At 44.9% G+C, this 27,366-nt stretch overlaps 2 protein-coding genes across 2 annotated transcripts in view; both read left to right on the top strand.

Annotated features, from left to right (window-relative positions):
• Positions 1–14,215, top strand: part of pdlim2 (PDZ and LIM domain 2 (mystique)) — a 31,411-nt gene extending 17,196 nt beyond the window's left edge. The window contains exons 7-10 of the mRNA XM_076154298.1: positions 8,393–8,511; positions 11,334–11,482; positions 11,936–12,047; positions 13,109–14,215. Of these exons, the coding sequence (XP_076010413.1) occupies positions 8,393–8,511; positions 11,334–11,482; positions 11,936–12,047; positions 13,109–13,301 (573 nt within the window). The 3' untranslated portion in view covers positions 13,302–14,215. The remainder of the gene's footprint in view (positions 1–8,392; positions 8,512–11,333; positions 11,483–11,935; positions 12,048–13,108) is intronic.
• A 3,891-nt stretch (positions 14,216–18,106) lies between these two features.
• The window catches only part of adgra2 (adhesion G protein-coupled receptor A2), a 35,498-nt gene continuing 26,238 nt past the window's right edge, over positions 18,107–27,366 (top strand). Inside the window, exon 1 of the mRNA XM_076154289.1 lies at positions 18,107–19,183. Within this exon, the coding sequence (XP_076010404.1) occupies positions 18,882–19,183 (302 nt within the window). The 5' untranslated portion in view covers positions 18,107–18,881. The remainder of the gene's footprint in view (positions 19,184–27,366) is intronic.

Here is a 27,366-nt window from a genome sequence, read left to right as displayed (position 1 = left end):
AGCGGCATGATTAGTGAGTGGAGTTCTTTCAGAGCTCTTGGTAGGGGAACGGATGGGAAGAAGCCTGCCCATGGTCCATTATGCTGCTGTGGCTGGCAGGAACACAGCAGCCCAGTGAGATGCGGAGCCTCCATGACAAGGCCCTCTGTCCTGGCTGAGAGGTGCAGAGTGCCGCTGTATCAGGTGATCGGCCTCTCTGAAAAGCTCCTAAAAGGCTTTTCCACTGCTTTTTTGGCTCCTTGAGTGAGGAGAGTGGGATGCGCAACAGGATCCCCCCCCATTTTCCAGGGTGTTGGATGTCCTGAGAAAATGCTTGGGACAATGGTGGCTGTGATTCCAGGGGCTGTGGACGGCTGGTGTTGCTTTTTCCCCGCCTCGCGTCACACAGCCCGTCGTTGTGCGGTGGGAGCTGGAAGAGGGTGGGGGGGAGTTGTTGGTGGACACCAGGGAGCTGACATTCCCAAAACTGTATTTAAGGCCTCACACCCCTGTGCATTGCCCAAAAGGCTCCTCAAACGCAGCAGTGTGTTCTGTGGCAGACCAAGGAATCCCAAACTGGCTGCAGCACCACACAAGAACACGAGCAATGTATAATAATAATAATACACTTCATGACTTCCACACACAAATACAAGTTTGAAAAGGAATGCGTGTTCTTAATGCAGTTAAGCCTTTTCTACACCATTTTGTATCACTGTGCATGTGTAGTTTGTGGGATTCATCTTTGTTTTGGTCTTAACTAAGTACAGTATGATACTTTTCACCTCAACTGTAAGAAATGTCTGCACTGACCTCTACATTACATAGATTTTGATCTCTAAAGGCTGGTGTAGTGGCTTGCATTTTGATTAGAGGGTGTTGGTTCAAATCCTCTGAGGGAGGAGGCGCTGCTGCCTTGCTGAAGTGTCCGTCAACGGTTTCTATCGCTGAGCTCACCCTGACCTCTGGCCCGAGTGTGAAGGGAGGCGAGTGCAGAGAGAGCTTTGATGGCCAGACGTATGAAAAAGGGAAACGTGAATAAGTGCTCAACGACAATGACGCCTGCATTCATATTGTTGGAAATGAATAAAGGTGGTTTGTGTTTGACTCCAATGTCAGTTTGATTAACTGGAAAGTATGTTTTTTCCTTTTAATTTCAACAGTTCTCATGACACGCCCTAAAGTGGGTACTTAAAGTGTGGCAAGCATGTAGGAGGAAGTTGTACTTGTCTGTTATAGAAAGGAATGTGTGCATGGCGTAAAATGATGCTTCTGTGATAAACAAGTTCAGTCCCCTTTGAATGTTTTCAGGCTGCATGAGCAAACATTGTGAGCTATGAAGATCTGATTTAATATGATTTTAAGCGCTGTGACGAGCCTTAGTGGGGTTTTCGGTCTCGTTTTGTCATTCCATGATGCATCTGTCTGTGTTTATGGGCTTTCATATCTGCTGGCTCACCACTATGACTAGAGGAGGCGGGGCATTACGCCTTCCCGGAATCCGGGCATCATATGGACCGGCCACTGTCGTGATTCAGAGCATATGTTTATGCCATCAGGAAGTGACCACAGCGTGATGTCTGCTGGGATGAGCAGCGCCAAAACCAAACTGCGTTTCACGAGACATGACCCATCACTGGGCCATTAGGACCAGGCTCCATGTCTGGGTTTGCATTTGCTGCACTTTGAGGTCGGTGAGGGTTGCCTCAGTGGGCTGCCTGATCCTGCACTGGGATAGGGTGGTTGCTGTATAAATAACCCTCATGTTGCAGGACGGCCAGCTCCTGCAGGGTGACAGGCAGTGTCAGGCCTGTAGCCGGCCACAGAGTTCCGCTCTCTACCAAACTGGGTGGAGTGATCTTGGCTCCATGACATGCATCACTAAGATCTTTATCCCGGAGCATTCAAGGCAAGTGTCCATCCATCCCTCCAGCCTCCTTATCCATCGGCCAGTCTGCACGCCAGCGTCTCGCTTTGTCCTCGTCTATTTTGGAGCGTGTGGTGGATTGGAGTCCAAAGCTGCGGTCGTAGATGTGCAGTGGAAATGGAGGATCGGTATGCAGAAATAGAGCAGCGCCTTTGTTTTTAAAATGGAGTGAAAATTTTTCAACTTCACCCAACAGTGTGTGCGGTATGAAACACGAGTTTGTTAGAAAACCTCCTCTTCCTTATTGATGGAGAGGTGAGCTCAGCTCCTCCTCCAGCGCCGCATACACAAGCATATCATCAGATCTGTTCCTTAAAATGACGGCTGGAGCTATGAGCTATTTCAGGTCTGACATGAGTAGGACTGCTGTTTGGCTTGGCAGGCCGTTGCTGCTCTGTCCGCCGGAGGCGAGCTGAGCCGTTGTCGGGGGTGAGACGGGGGGGTGCCCGCCTGCGGCCGCGGTGAAGTGTTTTCTCTTCTTCTCACTTCACAGCCAGCCCTGTGACTGAGCAGTGTGAGGCCTTTTCACGTGGGCCGGTGGCCGTTGGGCTCTAGCTGAATTTTGGCCAGTGGACGGGCAGCGTGCCTATTCCTCGTCCTCACTGATTGATCAGCAGGCCTGTTTTTCTTTCCCCTGCAGTGGAAAAGCAAACTGGGGCACTTTAGCTTCCCCCTCGCTGCTCAGACCTCATGGGGACACTCACACTGTGCTTTTTTAATGGGGAAACGTTGGCTGAGAGAGATGGGCCTTTTTACTAGTTAGCGCTGTTTACAAAGGTGGTTGAACAGTATGTCAACATTCCAAAAGTTGTTGTTAGGGGAACGATGTGGATAACTGGCCCTTGGTGTATTCGTGCCAACAACAACAGACATGTCAGCATATATTCGCCTCGTTTTCCGCAGCACAACAGCTAATGTTTAGACTAATGGTTACTGTGGCTCCGTTTATTGGTCGTAAATCATAATTGTTAAACTAGTAAAATGGCATCCACGGGTTAACGCCGAAGAATAATTCAGCCACGGTCAGACCCCATAAATGTCTGTCATGCTGACATTTGAGAGTTATGTTTTAGCCGCTCAAGGAAATTCCTGCAGAAATATGAGCATTAGGCTGCGCTCCATCATATTGTGCCGCATGGAAAGCTAAATCACAGTGAGATTATACAACACAGTCACTGTGTCTCTGTGTGGAACCAGAGAACGAGACCTTATGTGTCATCTTGTGTAACACGGCTGAAATCAAATTACTGGTCCTCTCATGAACCCTTTGGAACAAGCATGTGCTCGCCTATACAATATAAACAATTTGTATGGCACTGGAATTGAAATCCCGTTCACGGAATTTGCCAGGCCTGTTTAATCTGTGGGCCTTCAGGCAGTGTCTCGTTTTTGTTGAGAGGGGGAAAACCAAAAGGCCACCGCACTTGGAAGGCCAGAGGCATGTGAGCTTCCCATTGGGTGATGTCATCCCCCAGCCTGTGCAATAGTGAACCATACACTCTTTGCCATATTGGAGCCTAACCATCAGGTTTGTCACATTTGTGGAGGTATTGTGTGTTCAAGACCTCTGCACACATGAAGACGATCGCAGGCCTCTGATTAGCACCCTTCAATTGGATTCCGTTTGTTTTCATTGAACCCCTCTGTCATTCCAACTGCACTCTGTGTATATGAGTGGGAAGGATGGATGCAGGCAATCGTACGTTAAATGTGTCGTGAAGTCCAGCAATTTCACTCCAGCCATAATGAACCCCAGATGTCTAATGAGCTTGATTCGCTGCCCCAGTCGGAGTCTTGTGGGTAATTTAATAAGGATGAAAAATGCCTTGCTTATAGCGCCCTCAGTGGATAAATAAACGCACAGATCCGTACTCATTCCTCATTGTGTCTCTGAGGGGAAGCGCTCGCCCACGCTGTCACAAAAAGTCTGACGCCAACGTGACGTTTTTTGGCGTTACAACTGTTTCATGACGAACAAACATTTCTTGTTTTCTTGTGTCGACTGGGACTTTGTCCTCGTAGACTGGCAGGTGGTTAAGACAAACTGGCGCTGGGTCAAATCTGACAGGGGCACCCGTTCACAAAGCACATTTTGCTCACAATCATCCTGTTGTCTTCATCTCTGCTGCCCATTCTGGCCTCTAATCTCGCCCATATGGTTTGTATCAGGATCAGTTTGATGGTGTGTGTGGCCGCAGTAATGATGCAGAGAGGCGGGAGGCGGAGGATGAACTTGGAATTAGAGTTGGAATCGTGAAGCTCTGTTGCTTTATTCCATGTTATTGAACTCTGCATTATATAAGCCTGGGCCAAGAATTCACATACAGATGACATTATAAAAGATTGAACCTGGCTTCTTAAAGCTTAATGTATACAGCGTGGACTCGGCTCTAAATTCAGTTGGACGTAACTCCCATTTGGGAAAATGAAACCCAAAACTCAAAAAGAAAACGGTCTTGTACTTTGGATTTCATGTTTCCATCCATTTACTTTTGTTATTAAAAAGGTAAACAACAAAATACACATGACGGGTACATGTGTGTGTGTGTGTGTGTGTGTGTGTGTGTTTGTTTGTGTAATATTATATTATAATTAGATATTGGAACACCCAGCTGTTGGGGTGTAGCGATGCTTTACACCCTCAGTAGGCTTTTACGCGGAGAGATGACATGATTACAAGCCACCATCCATCAGTTACAGTGGGTGAGGAGCAGGTTGGCCCCAGCAGGTCTTTGCCCACCATGAATGCACACAGCGTGATAGCAAATGCCTGATTATCACCCAGCCCAGGATGTCTGCGTCCCCCCCCTGCAGCAGTCAGGTCTGTGGTGGAGACGGTGAATGAGCAGTTGTAAGTCGTACTTTCTTATGACCGGAGCGAGCTTCCCAAAAATAAAAGCTCCTTCAGGCATCTTCTCCTGTGTGCTGCTGGCCTGTGCCCTGTAATTGAAGCTGCAGGGTGGTAATGATGATGATGCAGAGTGGCTTGCTTGGAGCCAGACTGAAGCCTCCTCCACTGGCACTGTCCCCAACGTCTCCCATGGGTCTTGATCCGAAACAGCTGCCCTCACTTGAGCGCACCATTTCCTGTTTGTTCGCGTGTCGAAGCGGCCAATGGCAGACAGAGACCGGGTTGTTTTGGAGAACTTCGCTTGCATCTTCGTCCCTCCTCCGCTCTTCCCTTCCTGTACCTCCTGCATCTTCATGATCATCAGCCTTCCTGTAAACGGCTCATGTCATGTTTATTTAGTTTTGAGGCTTTGACAGTTTATGGTAAGACCCAGTTTTGTAAAATAGTGGCTGGGGCCATTATTTACCTCAACTTTAGAGACGAGCAGACATTTGAGTTACTTTAATTGAAACAGGCAATTATTTGAAGCAAGTATTTACTTCTAAACGATCCTGCTTTATGAGTGTATATATATATATATATATATATATACTTAAGTATGAAGCCTTTTTCTGATTGGTTTAACAGCAAACACCACCAAGAGCAAATGAACAGTGTGAGCATCTATTTCTGTACTGCACATAATTACATTTCATGGTAAATGTATCCTAATTAGCCTGTTATGGCATTTATTCCATCGGTACACCAGGGAAAATGTATACTTGCTACACTCCTCATTGGCGTCTAGTAGGAAAAAAAAGTGACTTTCACACTGATGCTGCTTGTTTCACTTGTGGAAAAACAAGCGCACGTACAGAAAGTTAAAAATGGTGAAGTTGGAGATGTGTTTGCTTGGGTTGGATTTTCCATACAAAATGGTCGTTAAGGGAATTGATTGCATTGTTGTGTGTGTATACACCTCAAGGCCAGTGCAGCATAGCAGCGTCCTAATGGCTCAGGCACGTTGATTATGCGCTCCTGATTACAGTTCAGAGCAGCCCTAATCAGAACTTCCTACCATAGACAGCCACAGGAACCAGGAAGACTTGGCTGATGAATTTTCCCGGTGGTCTCTCCCATCTCGGAACCATTCTCGCTCTCCATCGCTCTCTCTCCAAATCAAAATAACAGACTTCCCTCAGCTGAGGCCCGTGTGTGTGTGTGTGTGTGTGTGTGTGTGTGTGTGTGTGTGTGTGTGTGTGTGTGTGTGTGTGTGTGTGTGTGTGTGTGTGTGTGTGTGTGTGTGTGTGTGTGTGTGTGTGTGTGTGTGTGTGTGTGTGTGTGTGTGTGTGTGTGTGTGTGTGTGTGTGTGTGTGTGTGTGTGTGTGTGTGTGTGTGTGTGTGTGTGTGTGTGTGGGATTTAGTTGGCACTGCCACGGTGCCGTTTACCAACAGCATTGTAGCTCCGGGTTCAGTCATGTGTAATGGCTCACAGTGTTTTTTAGCACAGCCAGCCGACTTGCCAGCAGCGCCATGGTTACTGCTATAAAAGGCCAGGATCGGAGGGTGCAGAATGGATGATGATGATGGAAGAACTCCTCTGGTGTAGATGCCGTTTTCTGGACCTTCTAAGGTCAAATGCAGTGATGGCCACATACTTTAAGTCAAGAATGTTTGTTTTCTTTCTCTCTCCCTCTCTTCTCTCTGTTTGTTGCTTTTGTGTATTCCTTCTCTCCATCGCATTCCTCTTCAGGCGCCTATAGATCATCGTGAGATTTGAGCTTTAGATCGCTTATGCACTGCAGGGTTCCTCCGCTGATGAAGAGCCTCGAGTCACATTCCTGATTAGGACTTGATAACTTAGGCAGTGGCCAGACATTTATATAACATGTTATGGGTTATGGTTGCATTACTGGGGATTCATATGCACACACAATGTGGCCTCACTAGGTCTTCCTGAAAGAACCCCTAAAGCAAGTCAGTCCATCAGGTCGATGCCCTTGAGATTTGTTCACAGCAGGGGAGCCCGTGGACGTCTCTGCTCATATGCTCTGATGATATGGAATATGTGATCTTCTGAGCCTGCTGTTATTGTAGGTTTATCCTCAGAGGAATCGCAGGGAGACGTCCCAGTGATTGTTTCTGGTAAAGGCTTCCTGGCACGCACCACTGATCTACCCACTCACTAAGGAAAATTGGACTCAATTGAGAACAGAGACTTTGTTCAAAGGGTTGCTGAATTGGAAGCGGGTGCTGGCATCGGACACACAATCTTTGACTCCATCAGTGCCACCGTTTCAGACTCCAGCTCCGACTTGTCTCTGACGTGCTGGTCGTGCCATTGGACGGCGCTTTCACCACTCTGGTGCCAGCTGGTGACGGCTGAGGAAAATGCAGGGAGCTTCATGCAGGGAGTCATCCACAGGCTTTGATTCACAATCGACATTTTTTCCTGGACTGCACTCGGGCCTGAAATAAAGTCACAGCTTTGTTTCCCCAGCAAAGGGGAACCTGCTTGATCTTGTGTCCCATTAAGGTGCTTTTATTAGTTTAAATCTTACAGATGATTTGTACCTGGCCGGTGTTGCAGGTGGTCATGGTTGGATGCGAGACAGACTAAACTGTTTGTTTGCAGGGATTCCTGACTTTAAAAGTGTCTGGGCTGAGTTACGGGCTGCTCAGACCAGGACCAGGTGTGCTGAGTTTACTGTGCACGTCTGTCTGTTGTCAAATTCACAAGTTGGTGTGTCTGTTTTATGACACAATTACAGTTGAATAGATCCAACTTTCTTTTAATGGCTATATTAATCCTGGCGCTTCCTGAGCGTCTGCATACAGTAGTTGTTTAGCGCCCCCTCCTGTCAAATGCCAACACCATTCTCTTAGCCATGTCTGCTTCCAAACCGAATTGTCGTTCACTAAAGTGTCTTTTTCTTTACGACATCGTCTGCAACAACCTTGAATAAGGATACATTTTGCACTCAAACAAATACTAGAGCGAGTGCCAAACATCTGTTAGCTGAGAGGCTGAAGTACAGCCCGGCTATGAATGGCAACAACAATGTTGACGCAGATAATGATATTGAGCCTGATAATGAGTGACAACCAGTGGGATTGGAATTCGGATGATCAGCCAATAGAAATGTGTTTTTAAGTTTAGGACACTAACGACTATCAAGAATGCTATCTATCATGTATTGTACTTAAAATATAGTTGATGTTCTCAGGTTTCAGTCATGTGTGAAGATGAAGCTAAGGAAACACTGGAGTTGTCTTGTGAATGTGACTCCATCTGGAGATCATTGATGAATCTCTCCGGGTTTGATCTTGAACAACACGATTGTGTGTCTGAATTTAATTTTATCCCAGCTGCCTTAAGTGTCTCTCATGAGTCACAGCTTCCTGAATCAAGGAACTCTCCATTCACAACTGCCAAGTTAGAGCAAAAATACCTAATTGGGGAAAACACAGATCACAGTTGAATTCCACACATTGATCACAGCTCTTTGTGTGACTCTGCTGTGTCACGGCTTGCGTGCCGTCTCAACAGGTTCTCCAACTCTGATCTATGAAGATGCGTTCAGCTGTCACAGATGCATGCAGATCTGCCCATCCCTTTCCTAACTCTACCACCTCCCTCTTTCCCCCTCCTGCAGGAGTTCTCCTCTCCAGACTACAGAAATAACTCGGTGTCCAGTCGAACCCCCACGCCACCTGGACGCTACTCGCCCCTTAGCCCCATCGACCGGGACGTGCCCATGTCCCCCAGACGCAGGTAAAGACCATACGTGACCACTTTTACTCATTCTTGTGTGTGTGTGCAAGCTTCTAAAAGCAGTGTTGACGTCCCACCAAAACCAACGTCATGCAAAGACATCTAGTGCCCTCCACAGTCCAACAGGGTTTACTACAAGTAGAGGGGTAGAAAACCAATATTACTGCGGAGTGTAAAGTCACTTCAGGCATACACAAGGAAGCTTAGAAGTAATGCTGTATAGTACAAATCTAGTCAAAGTCCTGCAATAAATACTTAGTAAAGCCAATGTGCTGTAGATATTTATCCCGTTGTAACAAAATTTGAAAACTATGACTTTCACAGATCTCAGTTATTGCGGGGGATGTTGAATCTGATTGCGACATGATGGACTCGGATACAAGCTGATGTAGTTTTCTTAATTTACTCCCATGTCGGACCCAGACAGATTTCCAATTTCTCCCGTTGAAAGGTCAGTTTGGGAATTAAGTTGCAGTCTGCCAATGTGTTGCAATTAGTAGTGAGCACTTCATTTTTCAGCACTGTTCCCTCAGAAAGTAGACAGTGTATTTGTTTAGTGGTCGATCCTTAGATGCACTGCTGGAGTCGATGTCCTTGTGAAACATTTCCCCAGTGTGGAAAATGTTTGGAACACTTAAAGGATTCACTTAGACTCAACAATGCATTCTTCACAAGATCACATAATGAACATAATGTCCGAGAGTTGAAATTGTATTTGTACATAATTCTCTGGAGTTCCACGCCTGAGTGCTCACAGCGTGGGAGAGTTGACTCTGGACTCCCCCCCCCCCCCCACCCTGAGCACAGACTTGGAGTGATGAGGCATGTCAGCAGATATTCAAATCCAGACACCCCATATCCCCCAAAAGTCTGACTTAACTTCCCCCCTCTAATTGGCCCCTAGTCTGCAGACCCCAGCCTGCACACCCCTAACCCCTCTCCCCAACTCTCTCCCAGCCAATCCAGGACCACGGTGACACCCATCTGCCCACCCCTTTGTGCCGCTTGGCCAATGACTCGCAGCCCAGGGGCACACCTTTCAGTCTGATTCTTGTTTTTCGGTCTTGTCTGCAGCAGATAGAGGTGTGTGTGTTTTGTATATGTGTGTGTGTGTGTGTGTGTGAAAATGTTCTTTTGTATATTCTGAGGAGCTGCAGTGGCATTAGACATTAGGGAGTATTTGTGGGAAGTAGAGTTGTGCTCCCCCTCTTTGTTCCCTCTTTGTTTCTGGGGTAAGTGTTGTCAGTTTAACTCTTTGTCATTTTGAGGTTGAGGAGCTGCTGACTTTGGTTTGTGTGGTCAAACAGCGATGTCCTCATTTTGAGAAACATGGTTGGAATTTAGCATCGCGATCTCAGTTATGTTTTGTCTGGAGGCACTTTGAGTTTCTGCTTTGGCTAGATCATTATCATTGCTCCCATGTGCCACATCTGAGCATGGAAACAACTTTTACCCTGGATGCATATGTTGTGCAAATGCATTTTAAATAGTTTCATAAATCCCAAATGGCAAACTAAACTGAAGTTCTCTCTCCTACTCTGTCAAATCTAAACGCTACCATTGTGGATTCACACCCAGTTCAGATGAGTGTCATTCTTTCTCATCATATCATTTGTATTATTTGCTTTCCTCCCGCTTGCCCCGGACCATTTGTTTTGAGATTGCTTGTCAGGAGGGATGGCGAGCGAGGCGAAAAGGGAAATGGATTGCAGAGGGCGGAGCTGAGCATGTGGTGAACTCGGAGGGTCTGTTTTCAATTTGAGCCGTGTTCAGTGATGCAGAGGAAAGGTCTGAGCGTTTGGTTCGGTCACACATACACTGGAGTGTCCTGTCGTGTTTCAGCTATCTGCAGTTTTACATGTACATTGTCCTTTAGGCCCTAAAGGTCAGTGATGCTTAGAAGTTTACTTTAAAACAAAATTAATGCAACGATGATTTTTCGATTTTCAGTTGAACAATAATTAGTTGGGCCAAATTTTCTCTCACTTATGTAATACAAGCCTTGACAGTTTATCAGTTAAGTTGACTGACAGCTGAGCAGAGATTTTCTTCCCTGTTGATTTGGGCGAGCCACACCTGGGCTGCCTGTACTCAGCCAACCGGTTCCTACTGACAGCCAACACTCAGCAGCTCTCTGCAGACAAACACACCGACCTGAGGACACCCTGTGTGTTGTGTTGTGAGGTGGGCCAAGACTACGAATTAAGTATCAAAGGAGCAGAAATAAAATCCTCAGCGCAAAAGGGGTGAAGAATGTGCTTATAAAATGAGCCACTGTGCGTTTTGCTACTTTAACTGGCTGCCAACATAAAGTCCCTCCACCCCCTGCTGTGCATTAATTGGCTGGAAAGTAATTAGGTTTCAACAACAAAAATCTCAAGATGAGAAGTTAACTCACTTTATACACAATAGATATGTAGAGCGTATGAGTGTATGATCGTGTAATCTCTTATGCAATTATTGCGGCCAATATCTGGAAATCCATAAAGAAAAAGCCATGTTTTCTCTTTTAACTCCAATATCAATTTTCATTATGTCCTGTTTATGTTTGCCTTGAGGTTGTTTTCAGAGCATGAGCAGTATCTCTTGTAAGTGGATAGGAGAGGGATCCAGATCAGTGCACTGCTTGGCCTCTTGCCTGCGGAGTGAAATCTAGAGTTCATGCTTGAGGTCAGAGACACGTAGCCAGCTGCTGGCCCTTCCTTCATTTCCTCTGGATTCCCTTAAACCAGCCCCATGATGTACATGCAATGTATTGAACACAAAGCTCTCTATATGTATTGCATGAAACTGATTAGCCGTGACCATGTTTTTCCCTACAGCAGTTCGAGCTCTGACTTTGCCATGCAGAGGTTTGAGAAGGACTCGGAGGTGTACAAGATGATCCAGGAGAACAGAGAGTCCCGCACTCCTCCTCGTCAGTCCAACACCTTCCGCATGCTGCAAGAGGTCCTGGAGGCCGACGAGAAAGGTTGGGAGGGCACACACACACACACACACAATATATATATGTCCATCGGTAAATCATCCCTGTCAAATGTGCATAGTGACTCCCCATATGGACATCACCTGTGTTGGATCGAGACAAAAGCTCTCCTGAGTGCACTTCACACTGTCCTGGAATGTATCCCTGGTCTTTTTTTCCAGTTCACTTTGATAAATCCGCCTCGCTCTTACATTTTTTCCCCATGTGATAACGACCACTGTGTGGAAATCCATTTCATGAAAAGTGTCCCATGGGTGATGGACGAGTGATGACTAGTGGGAAAGGCAAATAGGCTTCAGCAGAGGGAGGAAAGCTCAGAGGGCAGTGAAGACAAATGAGGTGTTGATGTGATAAACAGGTTTCAGTGAGAGGTACAAGGATGTCACGTCCTCCTTATGAGCTGCTGATGGGTGTGTGTGTGTGTGTTTGTCTACATAGAGGCAGCTCTGCGGTTCCCAGGGAAGCTTTCACCAAATGTCCCCAATCCAGCCCCATCAGTGGGAGGAGTCAGCAAATACCACACCTGTGAGAAGTGTGGCACCAATATTGTGTAAGAGACTTTTAATTATCACACACTTTGTCTATGGTGTGTATATATAATATAACCTGTTTTTTTGCTGTTTCCCTTCATTTTGTTAATGCAGTAAGGTGTGTGTGTGTGTTCAACAACATCAGAAACGGCAAATATTAACATTCAATGCAAAGTAAATGCATTCAGATAAACCTACAGGTTCCATGAAAGCAACATGTAGCCTAATGCAGCTGACCAATCAGCACTCAGCTGACGATTTAGTAATCCTTAAAGAAACGGTAGGTAGCTCATTCAACGCGCTCAACAGCACTGCAGCAAGGAGCCTTTGTGTAGAATAAGCAGGAGCTCAATGAAATCACACATATTTGACATATTTGCCTTAAAAATGGCCCCATATGACTTGCAGCTTGTTTTGAATTAGGATGTGTCATTGGCAAGCTGCACATTTTCCAGCTCTGATCACCATGAAGACAACATTAATTTTGCTCTCTCGTGAGAAATAATTGACCTGCAAGTCGCGAGGCAACCAGTGAAAGATCAATACCGAGACAAGCCACATCCAAGCCACATCCTTAACAACCAAAACATGGCAAAACAATGCAATAATTGCTTTATTTGAAAACATTATTACAGAATTTCAACTGTGGGGGGGGAAGAAGCAACTAAAAAAACAATGCCACGTTTGTTCATTAGGAGAACAGATGAACCTGAGGGGACGTGTTTGCAAGACACAGGTGGAACTAATAAACCTCATGTTCATTTAATTAAGGTTTACATGAGAGCGCACACACACACACACACACACACACACACACAGTGCTGGGGCTCTAATATTGGCACAGTAAAGTTATGAGTTACACCTGTGTTGGATAAGTCAAAGTATTTGCTGTGGGAGAGATCCAACCTGATTCAAACATAATGACACACTGGCTGCCATCTTTGTGAGTTTTTCTATTTTAGAAGCAATTTTTTTATCTAAATCGTTTGTGTGAATCATCCACACTGAACTCGAATTGGAAACGAGAGGAACCATTTCCCCCGTCGGTCCCGTGCTTGACGCTGCACTCGTCTCTCCACAGCACACAGGCCGTGCGCATCACGGACGACCGTTTCCGACACCCGGCGTGCTACACCTGCACAGACTGCGGCCTCAACCTGCGTATGAGGGGCCACTTTTGGAGCGGAGACGTGATGTACTGCGAGAAGCACGCCCGGGAGAGGTATCAAGGTCCGGGCAGCTCCCCCCAAGCCGCCGTCTCCCCTCACCACTGAGTGGCCTTGCTCCCTGATCTGCTCCCATCCCGGATGTTAGACGTCTGCCGTTCTGCCTGAAACCACATTTCACCTCACTCAGTTACTTGTACTGACCTCGGTATGCGAGCGTGGAGGCTGGCAGGGTGTACTTTTCTGATCACATTTAACCATACTGCAGTATGATTCACTTTTTTTTGCCTTTTGTTATAATTGTATGAGAATTGGGGCTTTGTTTTTTCATCTATCATCGAACCACAACTGATGTCATCCTGCGCAAGGTCACACTCGCCTGACACCAGTGTACTCCACAGGATCTGGATAAGAATGATAAAAACAACGCCTCTTTGAATCTACAGCAGACATATTTTTGGAGAAAGGGACCAAACTCTCACCTACACTGCTTGCCATTGGGACGCATGTACTGATGTACTGTATGGAGACATTGCTGTGTGTGTGTGTTTGCGGGTGAAGTGTGTCTTGAGTTTGTGTGTGTGTGGGAGGTGAGCTGGGTCCAATTCATTCCTTTGAAGTGCCAGCATTGTTAAGGTTTTCTGTTCTATTTACACAAAAGATTTTGTGAATTTAGCGTTGCAGAAGCCCAAAAAATTTCTATATTTCTTTTGTAAGCAAAGTTTCTTAGTTAAAAGAATGAAACATTACTTATCTTTAATTTTCTTTTGCTGTTATTGTTGCTAAATAAGGGACTATAGAATAATTCAACATACAAATATTTCTGATGTTTCTTTGATTGAGCTGTATTCTATAGTATAGACCGTTGAAATGCATATTGTACGACTGTACTGGACTTGTAGTGTGAAGAGAATTGCTGAGAGTACTACAGTACATGTGTCCGGTCATAGCAGTACTGAGAGATACACTATAATGTTCTCATTTCATATCGCACTTAATAAAATTGCACAACATGAAGCTTCCTCAGTGATGACGCCTCCATCATTCAGAATGTACGTGACCTTCCACAGCTACACCACCACAGTGATGACGTCAATACCAACACTGTTAATTAACAGCACTGTGCTTGAATGATTCATCGCCCAGCTCAAGGCGAAACAAGTTCTTCCCTTTCCTACTATATCGGCACCTATTCATATTACAACTGATAATTCAAACCTCTCATCGGGCAAATCAAGTTTGTAGTGTTTTGCCGATCAAGATTTGGGAAGTGAGGACACTGAATCATACTGTATATGCCTGGATGCAGCAGAAAGGGATGGAAAATATGCAAACCAAATCCACAGCCATCATCTGGACCCAACATGTTGCTTGTCAAATCAATTTCCAATAAGATATTTAGATGCACAATATAAGGCAATTTGACCTTAAGATCAGGATGGCATTTGACAGAAATTGTTCATAAAAGCGCTTTGGAAGATTTGTTAGCTACACACACAGGTGTTGGTGGAGTGTATAATAAGTGTGTAGTTGACGCTGGTGGCAGCAGTGGTTGTAATTTAGGGCGCTACCAAGCAGAGGGCAGCATTACCTCTGTTTGTGCATGTTGATGTAATTAATGGATTAGAGTTGAGGCTTGACTTTGAGTTGACATGAGACCCGAAAGTAAAAACAATCTGTTAAAAGGCCTTTGCCACATGTGTTGTATATCTCATTAATCTTTAACCTACATTACGTCAGATAGATGAGGAGGGACGTTGATTGTTTACGCTTTATGATCTGAATGCTTCAAAGCAACATTTAGTGATCTGTGTTAGTTCTCTGCTTCTCTCATTGTGATACACAATATTGTAGTTCCTGTTTGAAAACAACTCATAATCATCTAGGAAGCGCAGTCTTTCTTAATCAAATGTGTTGATCCCATTTATTTTGTAAAAGTGTCCCGTCCTCGTAATAATTGTCCATTATTACAGGACGTGAGAGAAACTAATTCTGTATGGCCATTGTCTCCACTCAGAGGCTTGACAGACGTTTTGGGACTAGCAGCTTTTAAAGACTTGACTGGAAACAGTTTTGGACTTGGTTGTTATTCACCACAATAACATTAACGATTCCAAATAATCCACTAAGGTAAGTAGTAAAGCGCTGATCATCAAAATGTGGAAATACTTAAATAAATTCCATGCAGTGCAAGAGAGAGTTCAAGGTTTCTGCAGTCTACTGATCACACCACTAGATGTCATGGACTCCTCAAGAAAGACGGGTTTGAGCTCAGACCAGAGCCAGAGTTCCTAGCGTCTGTATCCCTGCTGGAAGCTTTCTTTTGTTTATCCATTGGCAGGAACACTCGCCTGAGCTATGCCTCAATCACAGCACTCACTTGGTCTGGTTCAGATCTCTGATTACACTGACAGCCTCGCTGATTTGGGATATTTCTGTTGTGACCTGCAATTTGGAGGACGGCACAAAACAGCCGTAAGAATTCATCAAATAACAATCTCTGGTATCGTCTGTCAGATCCCAGAGCTTGGCGTCACTTCTATCAAACCTCTCTCAAGCCATCATCTCTGTTTTACTTTTTGAGCCTGGAAGCTTCTCAGCGTTCCACCTTTGCTTCCCGATCCTCTCCTCTTTCTCAATACCCCACCTGGAATGGAGTCCAGATGTGGAACAGGGAGAAAGAGAGATTGCTTGCTTGGCTATAAGCAGTGAAAGGGGCTGTGGGGCGCAGAGAGAAAATGTTGGAACGACATTAAAGTTTGTCTGGATGCCATTAAGTACAATTTGATATAATGTGCAGTTTGGGACGTGACATTTTAAATGGAAACTGTGCTCACCAGATGAGAGAGATTTGGGCCTCGTGGAGATGGAGGGGGGGTGTTGTACTTGAAGCCTTATTTAACAGCTTGGATAAACAGCCCTCTGTTTCTCTGCTGAGAAGGCGCCCATCCACTCCTTGTGCTTTCTTTCAATAATCACGCTGGCTTTCCAAAGCCGCTCCGGTGTACAGTATCATATACAGGAATAACAAACCCCGGTCCACTGTGTGGGTCAGAGCACAGTGCGCCATTATACTGCTGGGTACGCTCGCATGACTGAGGTGCCTGCAGTTTGGAGATGTCAGTGAATACATGTCAAGCCCAATTGAATAAAGTCCCCTTTCAAAAGCTTTCCTGGTTCACCTTCTCATATTTTGAAATGATCTCCAGATCCACATCGCCACGGCCTCCATCCTCCGCGGGCCTCTCATATATCAAAAAGTATTTTTAAAACAGAAATCCATGGAGTCCGGTATTTTTGGGAACTTTCCCTTCACATAGGCAAAAATCTGAAAGGGAAATCTAGAGGAAGTTTATGAATCTCTGTATTTTTTGGATTATGTGTAGTTCTTTTGGGATATTAAACATAATATTTGTCTTTTTCTTATATTATTCTTCCAACAAAATCTTTAGGTTTTGAATTATTTCTCTTTTATCATCTGTTTTTTGCTATTCTAACTCTGAGTTTTTTTTTCCAATGACATCTGGTTTGGATTAGTTGAATCAACATGCAGTAGAACTGTTAGTTTGATGTATGATATCCAAATTCACAACAATTGCAACATATGGTAAGTAGATTCAAAAGTGAGATTCACAGTGAGTTGAGCTTCGCTGGCTTCACTTCACATTAGTTTGGTTGGATCACACTGTGAAAATTATCTCTGTTTTGGCTCATCATGTACTGCAAAAGTCATTATTTCACAACTAAAGTCTCCTATGCCTGGAAAGAATACATGGGAGCGAAACTAACTCTGGGTTACAAAATAATGCATTAGCTCATGTTGTGAGGTTATCATCCACAATACAATACAACAGCTTAGACCCATTTATTTTCAAGATCAAAATGTTCTTTGCTGCCATAACTCTTTGTGAGGCAACAATATAAAATTAGCAGAAGTATATCTATAAAAGGTTTACTTCCTCTCCTTCCAGCTGATTGAATACAAAGTCTTTGATCCTGTTCGCTGCACAATGCACAAGAGACCTTCTACATTCATCCATAACTTTATTTGGCTCTCCGATTGCAGGCACATATCAAAACACCTTCCTGTCTTGTCAAGCCTAGTCTGGCACACACACACACACACACCTGGAAGGAAGTGGTCAAACTAAATTACAGTCAAACAACCCAGTACTATATATGTGTAATTAAAGGAGATGGTATAACGTTTATATAACGTAAAGGTTTCCTGTTTTTGATCATGGCCACCAGCAGGCTAGGAATCCTTAGTGACTTCATATTAATGTATAATTCTAAAACAAACACAAAGTTGGTGCCAATTTGCTAGAAACTCTGCAAAACAAACTAAAATATGAAACCAATGGAAACACATACTAAATATTTTAGTAAGAATCTTTCATTTTTAATCGTCGTCATAATCAAGATTTAACATTTACATTTAATTCAAACTCTAATTGTGAGAGAAAATGTTTAAAATTATTTATCTAATCTAAATGGGTTGTGGCATGAGGAAGATACAAATCCGTTCTGTTCTGATACCTAAGTAATAGAATGGAAAAACATTAAATCACATTAAATCAAAATCAAAGAACCCAACAACTTACACAGAAATACTTTACAAATGTCATTAAGTGCCCCAGAAAACCATATTCTTAAACATCCTCATCCTCATCATCATCATCATAAATCAAATCAAGTCAAAATTCAAAAACCCAGCAACAAGAACATTAACGACCACGGAGCTGCTCAAGGACTGCATTAACGACACTCCACCACGCCAGTTTCCGTTAAGTTTAGACTCATACTTGTGTCAATCCTTAAATTTGACTCTAGGCGGGTTTATCCTCGGCCACATGTGGAAAGTCTCTGCTCCGTCTGCGCTAGGACCGCGCGGATCCGAGCGCAGACGGAGACGGAGCGGGCGCACGGAGTTGAGCTGGAGTGTGACAGAGGCAAGCGGGCAAACACCGCTACATTCTGGGGAATTACGCAGGAGTCTCCGGGACGAGCTCCGCTTCTTCATCCACATCAGCACGTTTTCTCTCCTTGATGAGCGCCGTTAGATTTGCGCTTTTGCTGGAAGCTTTCTGCAGTCTCTCCGTTGTTTGTTGGGAACTTTGAGAGCAGCAAAAAAAACAAAAAACAACCAAGAAAACAACTGACAGAAGTTTATGAATAATAGCGGACTTTTGTTTTACGTCTCATAGCGGATGACAGCGTCGTTCTGCGGCTGAATCGCGATCCTCAGCAACCCTCGGAATAACTTTTAGTAGGGGCAGATAACGGTGATCAAGACGCTCCCAAGTGTGCTGAGAGTTACCGGGTGTCCCACAAACTTTTTAAGGACAGAATCCGCGCCTCGGTTTGTGTCTGTGGAGGAGGTTTGGATCGGCACGCACGCACGCACACACACACATCCTTGGATTTATGAGCAATATGGACTGAGGGGAGTTGTGCGTCCTGGCTGCCATGACATAACGGGAAACTTAGGGGGGGAAACCGAGAGGAGCGCTGGATATTTTTGGAATAACTGGAGAGTAATGTGTGGTTATTGTTGAGTGGAAAGTGTCACACAGAAGATTCCTAACTTTTCCATTCATTCCAGACTTCCAAGTACATTGCCTCCCCCCCTCTCCCTCTCTCTCTCCACCCTCCTGCCTTCGATAAGCTTCATGCTGGAGATATGGGATGACTGGAGGCGGGGGTGCAGCTGAGGTGAGATCCAGCCGAAGGACAATGTTTGCGCCCGGCGTTGGCATCCCTCTGCTGCTGGGGCGTCTGGTACTGATGCTGCTCCTGCTGTCCGCCTCCGAGCCCAGGCTCTCGCAGGCTTGCCCGGGCCTTCTCGCCGCCACCAGCGGCTGCAGCTGCACGGACGAGCGGGCCAAGGCGCACGGCGTCCAGGCAGCGGGGAAGAGGGTCAGCTGCAGCAAGGAGGAGCTGCCCGAGCCTCCAGATGCCAGCCTGCTCCCCAACAGGACCGTCACTTTGTGAGTTGTTACAGTTTGACAGCTTTATTAGCAAGTCATTGAAAACCCATTAAAAAAAACAACACTAACAACACTCCTTTAATTCCTCCATTAAAGGAATAAGATGGGTTCCCTTTGAGAGCCCATAAAATACAGATTATCTTCTATATGGTATCAATGCAGATTCCTATAGACTGTTTTCCTTTGCTGGTGATTTTTGATTCTATTATTATACTAAATGCAAGATCTTTCAAATTTCCAATTCCAAAACTGGAGTTCTGTAGGTTTTGCTGTGGAGAATAATAGGTTAATGGTCTATAGATGTAGTTTTTAGAAGGAATTTGAGTAAAGAAATGCACAATCAAACTGAATCACATGTATTTTACGTGTTCTGATACGGCCCACACACCCTTGACTGTGACCCAATGGCCTCAGTTTTTAACTGAATTGAAGACTGGCTGAGGTAATAAGTCTTGTTAGGTCAGAAGTTTACATCTTGATCTAGTTTCAGTCTGCAGTGGAAGGCTGAGCGTCACCTCTCTGTAAAGCATTAAGGAGATCAGGGAGAGTGCAGGCTGACTGTAACCATCATCTGGCCCTGCCTCTTTGTCACAACTCTGTCACTTTAAATTTGACATTGACCCAGGAAGGCGGAGAGTTCAACTCCCACTTTTCCCTCCATTGGGCCATACACATGGTTCAGCTGACTCGGCCCTGCAAAAGTTGGATAAATAGAAACACATTTTGATTCTTTTTATCTGACTTATAGTGGGTCGGCTCCTTCTTCTAGAATTATAAAGTGTCCGTCCAAGACCTCACTATCACCTTCTGGTCAGGAAGGAAAAGTGACTGCCTCACATCCAGTGGTGGGAACCGCAGCACTGGACGACACAACAGTCATCCGGCTAATTTAGTCTGCTAATTTTTTATTCAGCAAGTAACATTATCAGTTATTTGTGGAGGAGAGAGTTGAAAGGTCCATATTTTTGGCCAAAGCACAATATTTCCATGATGCATGGGTAACACATTCATCACTTTTGGGTGGTGTTTTCTGGACATTTTGTAGGAATTCTTTTGTAACGTCGCAAACTTTCTTTGCAGCTGCTCTTGTGTGCAGTTATTGAAAACACGTCTGGTTCCCACAGTACCTTACTGTCTCTGTTCCCTGACCCAGTGGGAGCAGTGCTAGTTGCACATGGGCAGAAAAACATGTCCAACTGCACCCTGGAGCAAGCAAGCATACAAGGCACTGTAAGGGGATTTATGCTCCGGGAGAGCTGAAGCCAGCCAGCGGTCGATTTATAGGGCCTTATGTTTCTTCCTTAATAAAGGCTGGATAAACATCTGGGGAACACATTGCTGAAAAACAGGGGGAAAATGGAAAAAAATGGCTCGGGTGGCAGCAGTGGAGGTGATTGAAGATAATCTCCTATCCCTGCATCTACTAATTTGGGTTTATTTGTTTTCCGACACATGGTTAGCATTTTGTGACACGTTTACGAGGCTGTGTACCGGGAGCAAACAATTTTGCCTGTACTCCGTCTGAGAAGCTGCCATTTTCTTTACCTTTTCTGGGAAGACTGGGCGAGTGGAAAGTTAATTTTCCTGAAGATGCAGTGAGTTCCTCAAGCACCCTGCTCTCATTGTTGATCATGACATTAGCTCCAGATGTGGAATGTGAGAAGATGTGTTGATATTCGTGTTATTCCTGACATTCCTCAGTCCGTTGGACAGATTGCTGACAGTATCCCAGGTGCAGCAGGGGAGCGCTCAGTGCCCTACGCTGCCTGGGTCCGTCCCCACATCTGACTGCCTGACAGCCGCCCCTGCTGCCCTCTCTCCTGGGGCAGCAAGGAGGAATGCTCTCCTCCATGCTGAGCAGACCAGGGCTGGAGGACACCAGGCCCAGGGCTTCCGGGGCTGGCTGCTAGATGTAATGCACAACAGCTGGCCCCCGTGAACATTCCAGCTGAGGCCCCTCAGCCTCATGGGAAATCCCAATAGGGATTTGTTTATTAAAACTATTAGTTGGCTGTTTGTTGTTCCTGCCAGCCGTAAAGGAGCAACCAGGCAGCCCCTACGCTGTCACCTCCCTCTCTGGCTCATCAAAATGAGCGGAGATGAATAACTGTGTGGCAGGTCGTGTTGATTTAAAACTCTGGTCCATTCTCAGTCCGTCGTACTTTCCCTCTTTTTCTTTATCTCCCGTCCCTGCTCCCCATTTCTCTCCCCTTCCCACCCCTCTATCATGAGTTCATCCACACGCAGTAACTCTCAACCTAAATATTTAGTCGTCTTGGTAGGAAACTGCCATGTCCAAACTCCTTCCAGATGTGAGCCTGCGCAGGCTTGTGTTTAGGCCTAATTATGCATGGCTGCAGACGGGCTGAGAGGAAGAGGAGCAGAAGAATAGAGGAGGAGAAAATGATAAGAGTGTGAAAGCACAAAGTGCCCTGCATATGGTGTTGTTGGAGAAGAAAGAAAAACAAATGAAGGAAGTCATGGATGTGGAAAAGGGGGAGAATTTTAGCGTAAGGAATAGAGGAGGGGAAGAGGGAACCAAGAGGGGAACAAAGAAAGGGAGCAGAGAGAGAGAGAGAGAGAGAGAGAGAGAGAGAGGATGGAGGAGGGAGAGAGAGAATTGGCAGCCGGTTCAGAGGGACGTGCCCCTGGAGACCCAAAACTCCCCAGCCTCTGACTTACGGATCTTCAACACTGGGGTGAAAGGCAGGAGAAGGCGGGACTCCTCTGTGTAGCAGCCGACGTTTCCTTCACGTCTCTATTATTAGTAGTATTTCACTTAATAAAGGAAGTAGATGTCATTTTGGTGATGAAGAAAAATGGCCCCTTAGCACACAGAGTAGTTTTTGTTTTTTTCCTGTCTCATGGTGGTTCTGGTTTGTAATGACAAACAGATCTGGAGCTGTGAAGACAAAGGAGGAGAAAGCTCATTCAGTGGCAGTGGATCCGTGTTGTGCTGTGTTGTGCTGTTTGTTTGTGGTTTCACCGTCGTCAGAATCACACTTCTCCCTCGCCGTGTTTGCTGCTCAGGTTGGTGGCCACGCCCGTCCTTGGCCTGACGCCCCCTCGCTCAGGACAGCTGCCATACGAAGACAGTTGCTCCCTGCATTTGTTGCACTACAGCCAAGTAATGTCCTTACAGCCTGCTGGTATTCAGGGGTTTAAGATCAAAATATTCCAGCTGGGGAGGGAATAGATTTTGTCCTTGAGCAGCTCCGTGGTAAAAGCCTGATAGCAAATTCCAGTTCAAACAGGGAGGATGGGATCAAATGTGCAATGCAGGGCATCTCATTGACAGGAACGCAGCCCGTTTAGCACCATAAATATGCCTCAAATTGTCACCATGTTCATCTCACCATCTCTCTCCAACTCATATGCACCTCTTTATTGACATTACAGCCAGTTATGAACAACATCTATACAGAATCACAGAGAAATCAAATGAAGAATCATTTTAAGAAACAGTGGTTGATTCAACAAAGAATTTATTCAACAACAAAACTAAAGAGGAGACTGACATTTGCACCGACTGGACAAAAACAATATCCCTGAACTTGCTTTCTGCAGCTTCACGCTTTCATTATTCACTTTTCTAAATCCATTTAAAGAAGCCTTTGTCACGTTTACTTAATAGCGACATCTGTGGCCAATAGTGGTAATTACAAGGCTATGGCACACTACCTCTCCCAAGATTCTCTCAGGACAGACAACCTGATGGTGTCATCATAAGGCGACCTGAGTGACAGGACCAAAGGCAGGAGGTATAGTGTGTGTTCAGTTTACTAATTGTTTAATTTGTAGGATAAGAGCGTTGCTTAAAAACATATTTGCGACTTGATCAAACACAGGAAACAGTAGCACAAATAGAGGAGACTCATAAAGCCAGGGGACTGACTGAACATCTGTTGTACAGCCGTATCTAATTAAAGTTAGCTAACCAGAGCTATTAGCCACTGGTCATACCCACACCAAATCAGGCTGCAGCAGTAAAAGCACCAGAGAATATTGAACTTACAACGGGGCTGTTTTATTGCTTATAATTTATGTTTTGTTTTGTATGTATGAGTATGAATGAGCTATTTATCCAAAGCATCAACAGTTTTCAAATGTTGTATTGGAATGAAGGGGGGTTGGAGGTTGCGTCTTCCTTTAGGCTTCATGCAGCATCTCAGGCCTGATTCAGATTTGTGTACTGGCCCATATCATCTCTTCCAAATCAGAGATGTCCCGATACTTATTTGAGCCTCATGCAGCCTCTGACTCTCACATAGAGGATTTAAACCATTTATATGTGGATAACTTTGAGGTGTGTCACATTTCATAACATACAGAGTTGGAATGTCATGGAAATGGATGTGGGGGGGGGGGGGGGGGATCTCCAGTGCCATGTGCTTATTTTCTTGTACTGTTTACACATGTGCCACAAATCCAAACTGGGTCACTTAGTGGTGGAGCCTAAAAGTCACCCCAGGACTCGTTTGTGATGCAGGGGACATCTTTGTTTTTAACCGCACATTTTCCCAACAGTTTCTGGATTTTCTTGAGGCTTCATTTAGGCAACCACACCCAGTCTATGATTAGCTAGTGGATCCAATAAATCTTTGGCGGTCCCTTTCACTTGGAAGCCAGCTCACCTTCCCAGTCTCACAGATTGGCTGCAGTTTGAATCCCTGCATCTTTAATCACTCTGCTATCTTCTGAGTCACATTGTCGGGGCTCTTATTTGTGGACCATGTGTGGATACCAAAAGGACTAGCAGATGTGTTGGCGGTTGGTGTTGGGTCTGTGAGTCAGTATGTGTTGAGACAGGAGTATGTCGATGAAACGTCCCAAACGGTCATCTTATCAGCAGGGAGAATTCCAATAGCAGGGAGAGCGCGGGACCCCCGAGCATTCCTGCAGCGATAGGGTTTATTTATGTGGGGAAAGGTGTTGAGAGGAGGGGGAGTGGGGCCCTCCTTCGCACATGTTAGATGGGGCAGTGGTCAGCAATAAATCAAAAAAGCAAACAAAGGCCTGACACTGGATACTGCGCCGGGCTTTATACACGGACGCAGCACCTGCCAACGCCACACAAGCTCTGGCCCTCGTACCCTCGTAGGTCAAGGTAACGTGGACAAACTGGGACGTTGCCACACATTGACACTGTTGCACCGTAGCCGCCGTGTTCGGTTCACGAATAAGTTTCACTTCACTTATCACCTCGAAGTGTTTGTTGATTAAAAGGCTATAGTCATTTCTCATACTTGGAAAATAACAGAGAAATGTGTTGTCAGAGTAATTTCATACTCCCAAATGGCTTTTTGTTGTTTTAGTTTTTCCTTTCGAGCAGCTCTCTTCTTATCTTACTCCAAAAATGCCTGACTGAGGCTTTCCTTTGCCAACTCTGACTTCCCGCTCTCCACGTCTGACCACAGTGGCCCCCAAAGTTCCTGCTTTGGGACGACAACACATGGATACAGATGGAGATAATGGGTGTCTATAGTGGGAATGCCTGTGGCTTCAGCTTGTGTGTGTGTGCGTGTGTGTGCGTGCTTGCGTGCGAGTGTGTGCGCGTGTGTGGGTGTGTGTTTGTGTTTCTGATATGCTTACTTTTGAAAATCGATACATACAATATTCAAAACTCACCAATGTAACCTGATCACTCCTGGTTACTTTTGTATTCAAACTTTTACCACTTACAGTAATACATTACGTTTGTTGACATGCATTTTTAAATTTTGATGAAGGCAATAAATCCTTTTCATACTGGGCCACAATCATTATATCTGTAAATGGTCCCTTATGTTAAAGTCACTGTAAGCCGTTTGAACCCAGCAGATTTAACACAACACATTAAATAAATCTATATTTAAAAATAGGCAGAGTGTAATATTGACATCAAATAGGTAACATTTTACGTCAGCTGCAGAACAAATATCTAATTGTGTTAACAGTATAACCTCCCTTCTTGTCAAAGGGAGGTTATGCTTTCTATCTATTGCTACATATGAATATTTGAATAAGTTTAAACATATGAATGCATATCCTTCAGCTAAAATCATTCCAAGTTACAGTTATTGTAACGAACGATTTTCTATCTCACACTTGAATGCTCTATAAGTAGTTGTACATTCTCCACCATCTTTGTACTGTTAGCTGATGTCAACTAATTATGATTGTCAACTAGTGGTGATGGAAGCACAGGACGTAAGGTTCGCATCGGAGACGAACCAAACTAAAACACTGTGGGGATATTTGGAGCAGAAATATTTTAGGCCTTTGTTTAACACAAATTAATTTCCCAGCGATCTTTGCTTAGGAGGAGAAAACAGAGGCTGGTTATGAGACAGAACAATGAGACAATGTTAGTCAGACATACACCACATTCCACTCACTGTTTCAAAAGGCTAGATTCACTCAATTGCCTCATTAAAAGTGTGAAAACACTTTAGACCGTGATTAAACTGACTATCGTGTTGCTGCTACACACTCATAAACTTTCCAAATTGGTTAGTCTTGAATACTTCAACTATAAATATTGCAGTAATTTGCTGTGGCGTTACAGTGAGGCAGCAGTATTTCAGCTTTTGTTCCCCAACCATTAATATTCATGGAGGTCACTTGTTTACATCTTTAAAAGTTCAGTGGTTGTTCAATGTTGGTAAATTGTGACCTATGCAGCAGAAACGTATTTCATGCGCATTACCAGTTCCCTCATCTATAAGACTGCTTCCATGTGGGGGACCAAAGTGTGTGTGTGTTTGTGTGTGTGTGTGTGTGTGTGTGTGTGTGTGTGTGTGTGTGTGTGTGTGTGCGTTTGCAAAATAAGTTATGCGAAAGCTACTAGTCTAAAATTAAAATCTGGGTTTTTGAAATGTCTCTAATTAGAGAGGGGAGGACCGAAGCCTATTTTGAGAGCTGTGGCCATGCACGCCCTTCCCATATGTGTGCACTGGCGAATAGACACACACACACACACACACACACACACTGAGTCAAACATATGTACTTTCCATATAAATAAATCTGATAAATTGCCCTCGTATGCATGCAAATCGGCAACCACATGCGCGCGCACACACACACACACACACACACACACACACACACACACACACCGCCACAAACCACACAGACTTACTCCCTGGCCCAGCCCGGTAACCCAAGCACAATGCACTATACTCTGTAATAAGTGGTTCCACATATCAAATGCAGGAGCTCACTCCCCATATTGAGCCTCAAGGAAGGAAAGTATGATAGTAAAGCTTAGTAATGCTTCAAACCCTTCAGACTGTGAATCACTTAGCTCGTATATTTTTCTTATCATCGCTTTAACACCCTGACAAGAATCTGTTCCACTCCTTCATGTGGCTTCTCCCTCTCTGACCAGTAAGCAATATGGTTTCACAAAAAATATTTAGCATGCAATTACATGGATGTTCCTTTTTTCCTGACAGGCAGTAAATGGAGCTTGTAGCTTGGCACCAGTGTCTCTCTCTCACTGCTGCACCCCCTCCGGTGGGTCAGGGACAATGGCCACATTCACATCTTGACATGCATTTGCCGCTAAAGTGCCTGTTGTGCTCAAGGGCGTTTAGTGACTCTGTTACATGCTGTGTCCGGGCTCTCCCAGGACAGACGCTGGGTCCAAAGGGGTCCCGTAACTGCCGGCATCGATGGCTCTCTCTCTTTTCCCCAAGGAAAGGTTAAGCTATTTGGACAGACCCAGTCTCTGAATAGTCTGTATAGTCTGGAGTCTTTTTTCAAAGCACTTTTTTGTAAGAAAAATGACAAAGACACCGCCCGGTCTGAGATCTTCTGTCTGCTCACGCTCTGTTTCATCGGTCTTCTTCCCGAAACCCGGTCTTCTTTCATTGCTGCAAATGAGAAAGAGGGAGAGAGAGAAATGGGCAGTGAAGTCTTTAAATTGGATTATTTTCATGCATTTCAATTATCTATCCTTTTTTTCCAGATTGAGGTCGTGTAATGGACATGAGTCAATATACAAATTCAAATTAAGTCCTTTTTTGTGATTCTAGAAGTGACAATTTATGCCACTCCCTCAAGCTATGAGCACAAAGCAGCCACCCTTAGTCTGGCCAAACCTCAGACGTCTGAGACAAAATTCTGTCAAAACATGTGAACTTCTGTAAATTAAACTTCAGATTACTGGAGGGGCCAAAACATCATGAGACAAGAAG

This window comes from Genypterus blacodes, unplaced genomic scaffold (assembly GCF_046128005.1).
Source record: "Genypterus blacodes isolate CSIRO-AG114 ecotype Tasmania unplaced genomic scaffold, CSIRO-AGI_Gbla_v1 ptg000061l_1, whole genome shotgun sequence".
NCBI lineage: Eukaryota > Metazoa > Chordata > Actinopteri > Ophidiiformes > Ophidiidae > Genypterus > Genypterus blacodes.
Note: the sequence above shows the minus strand (reverse complement) of the source record. Positions and strands in the feature narration are given on the sequence as shown.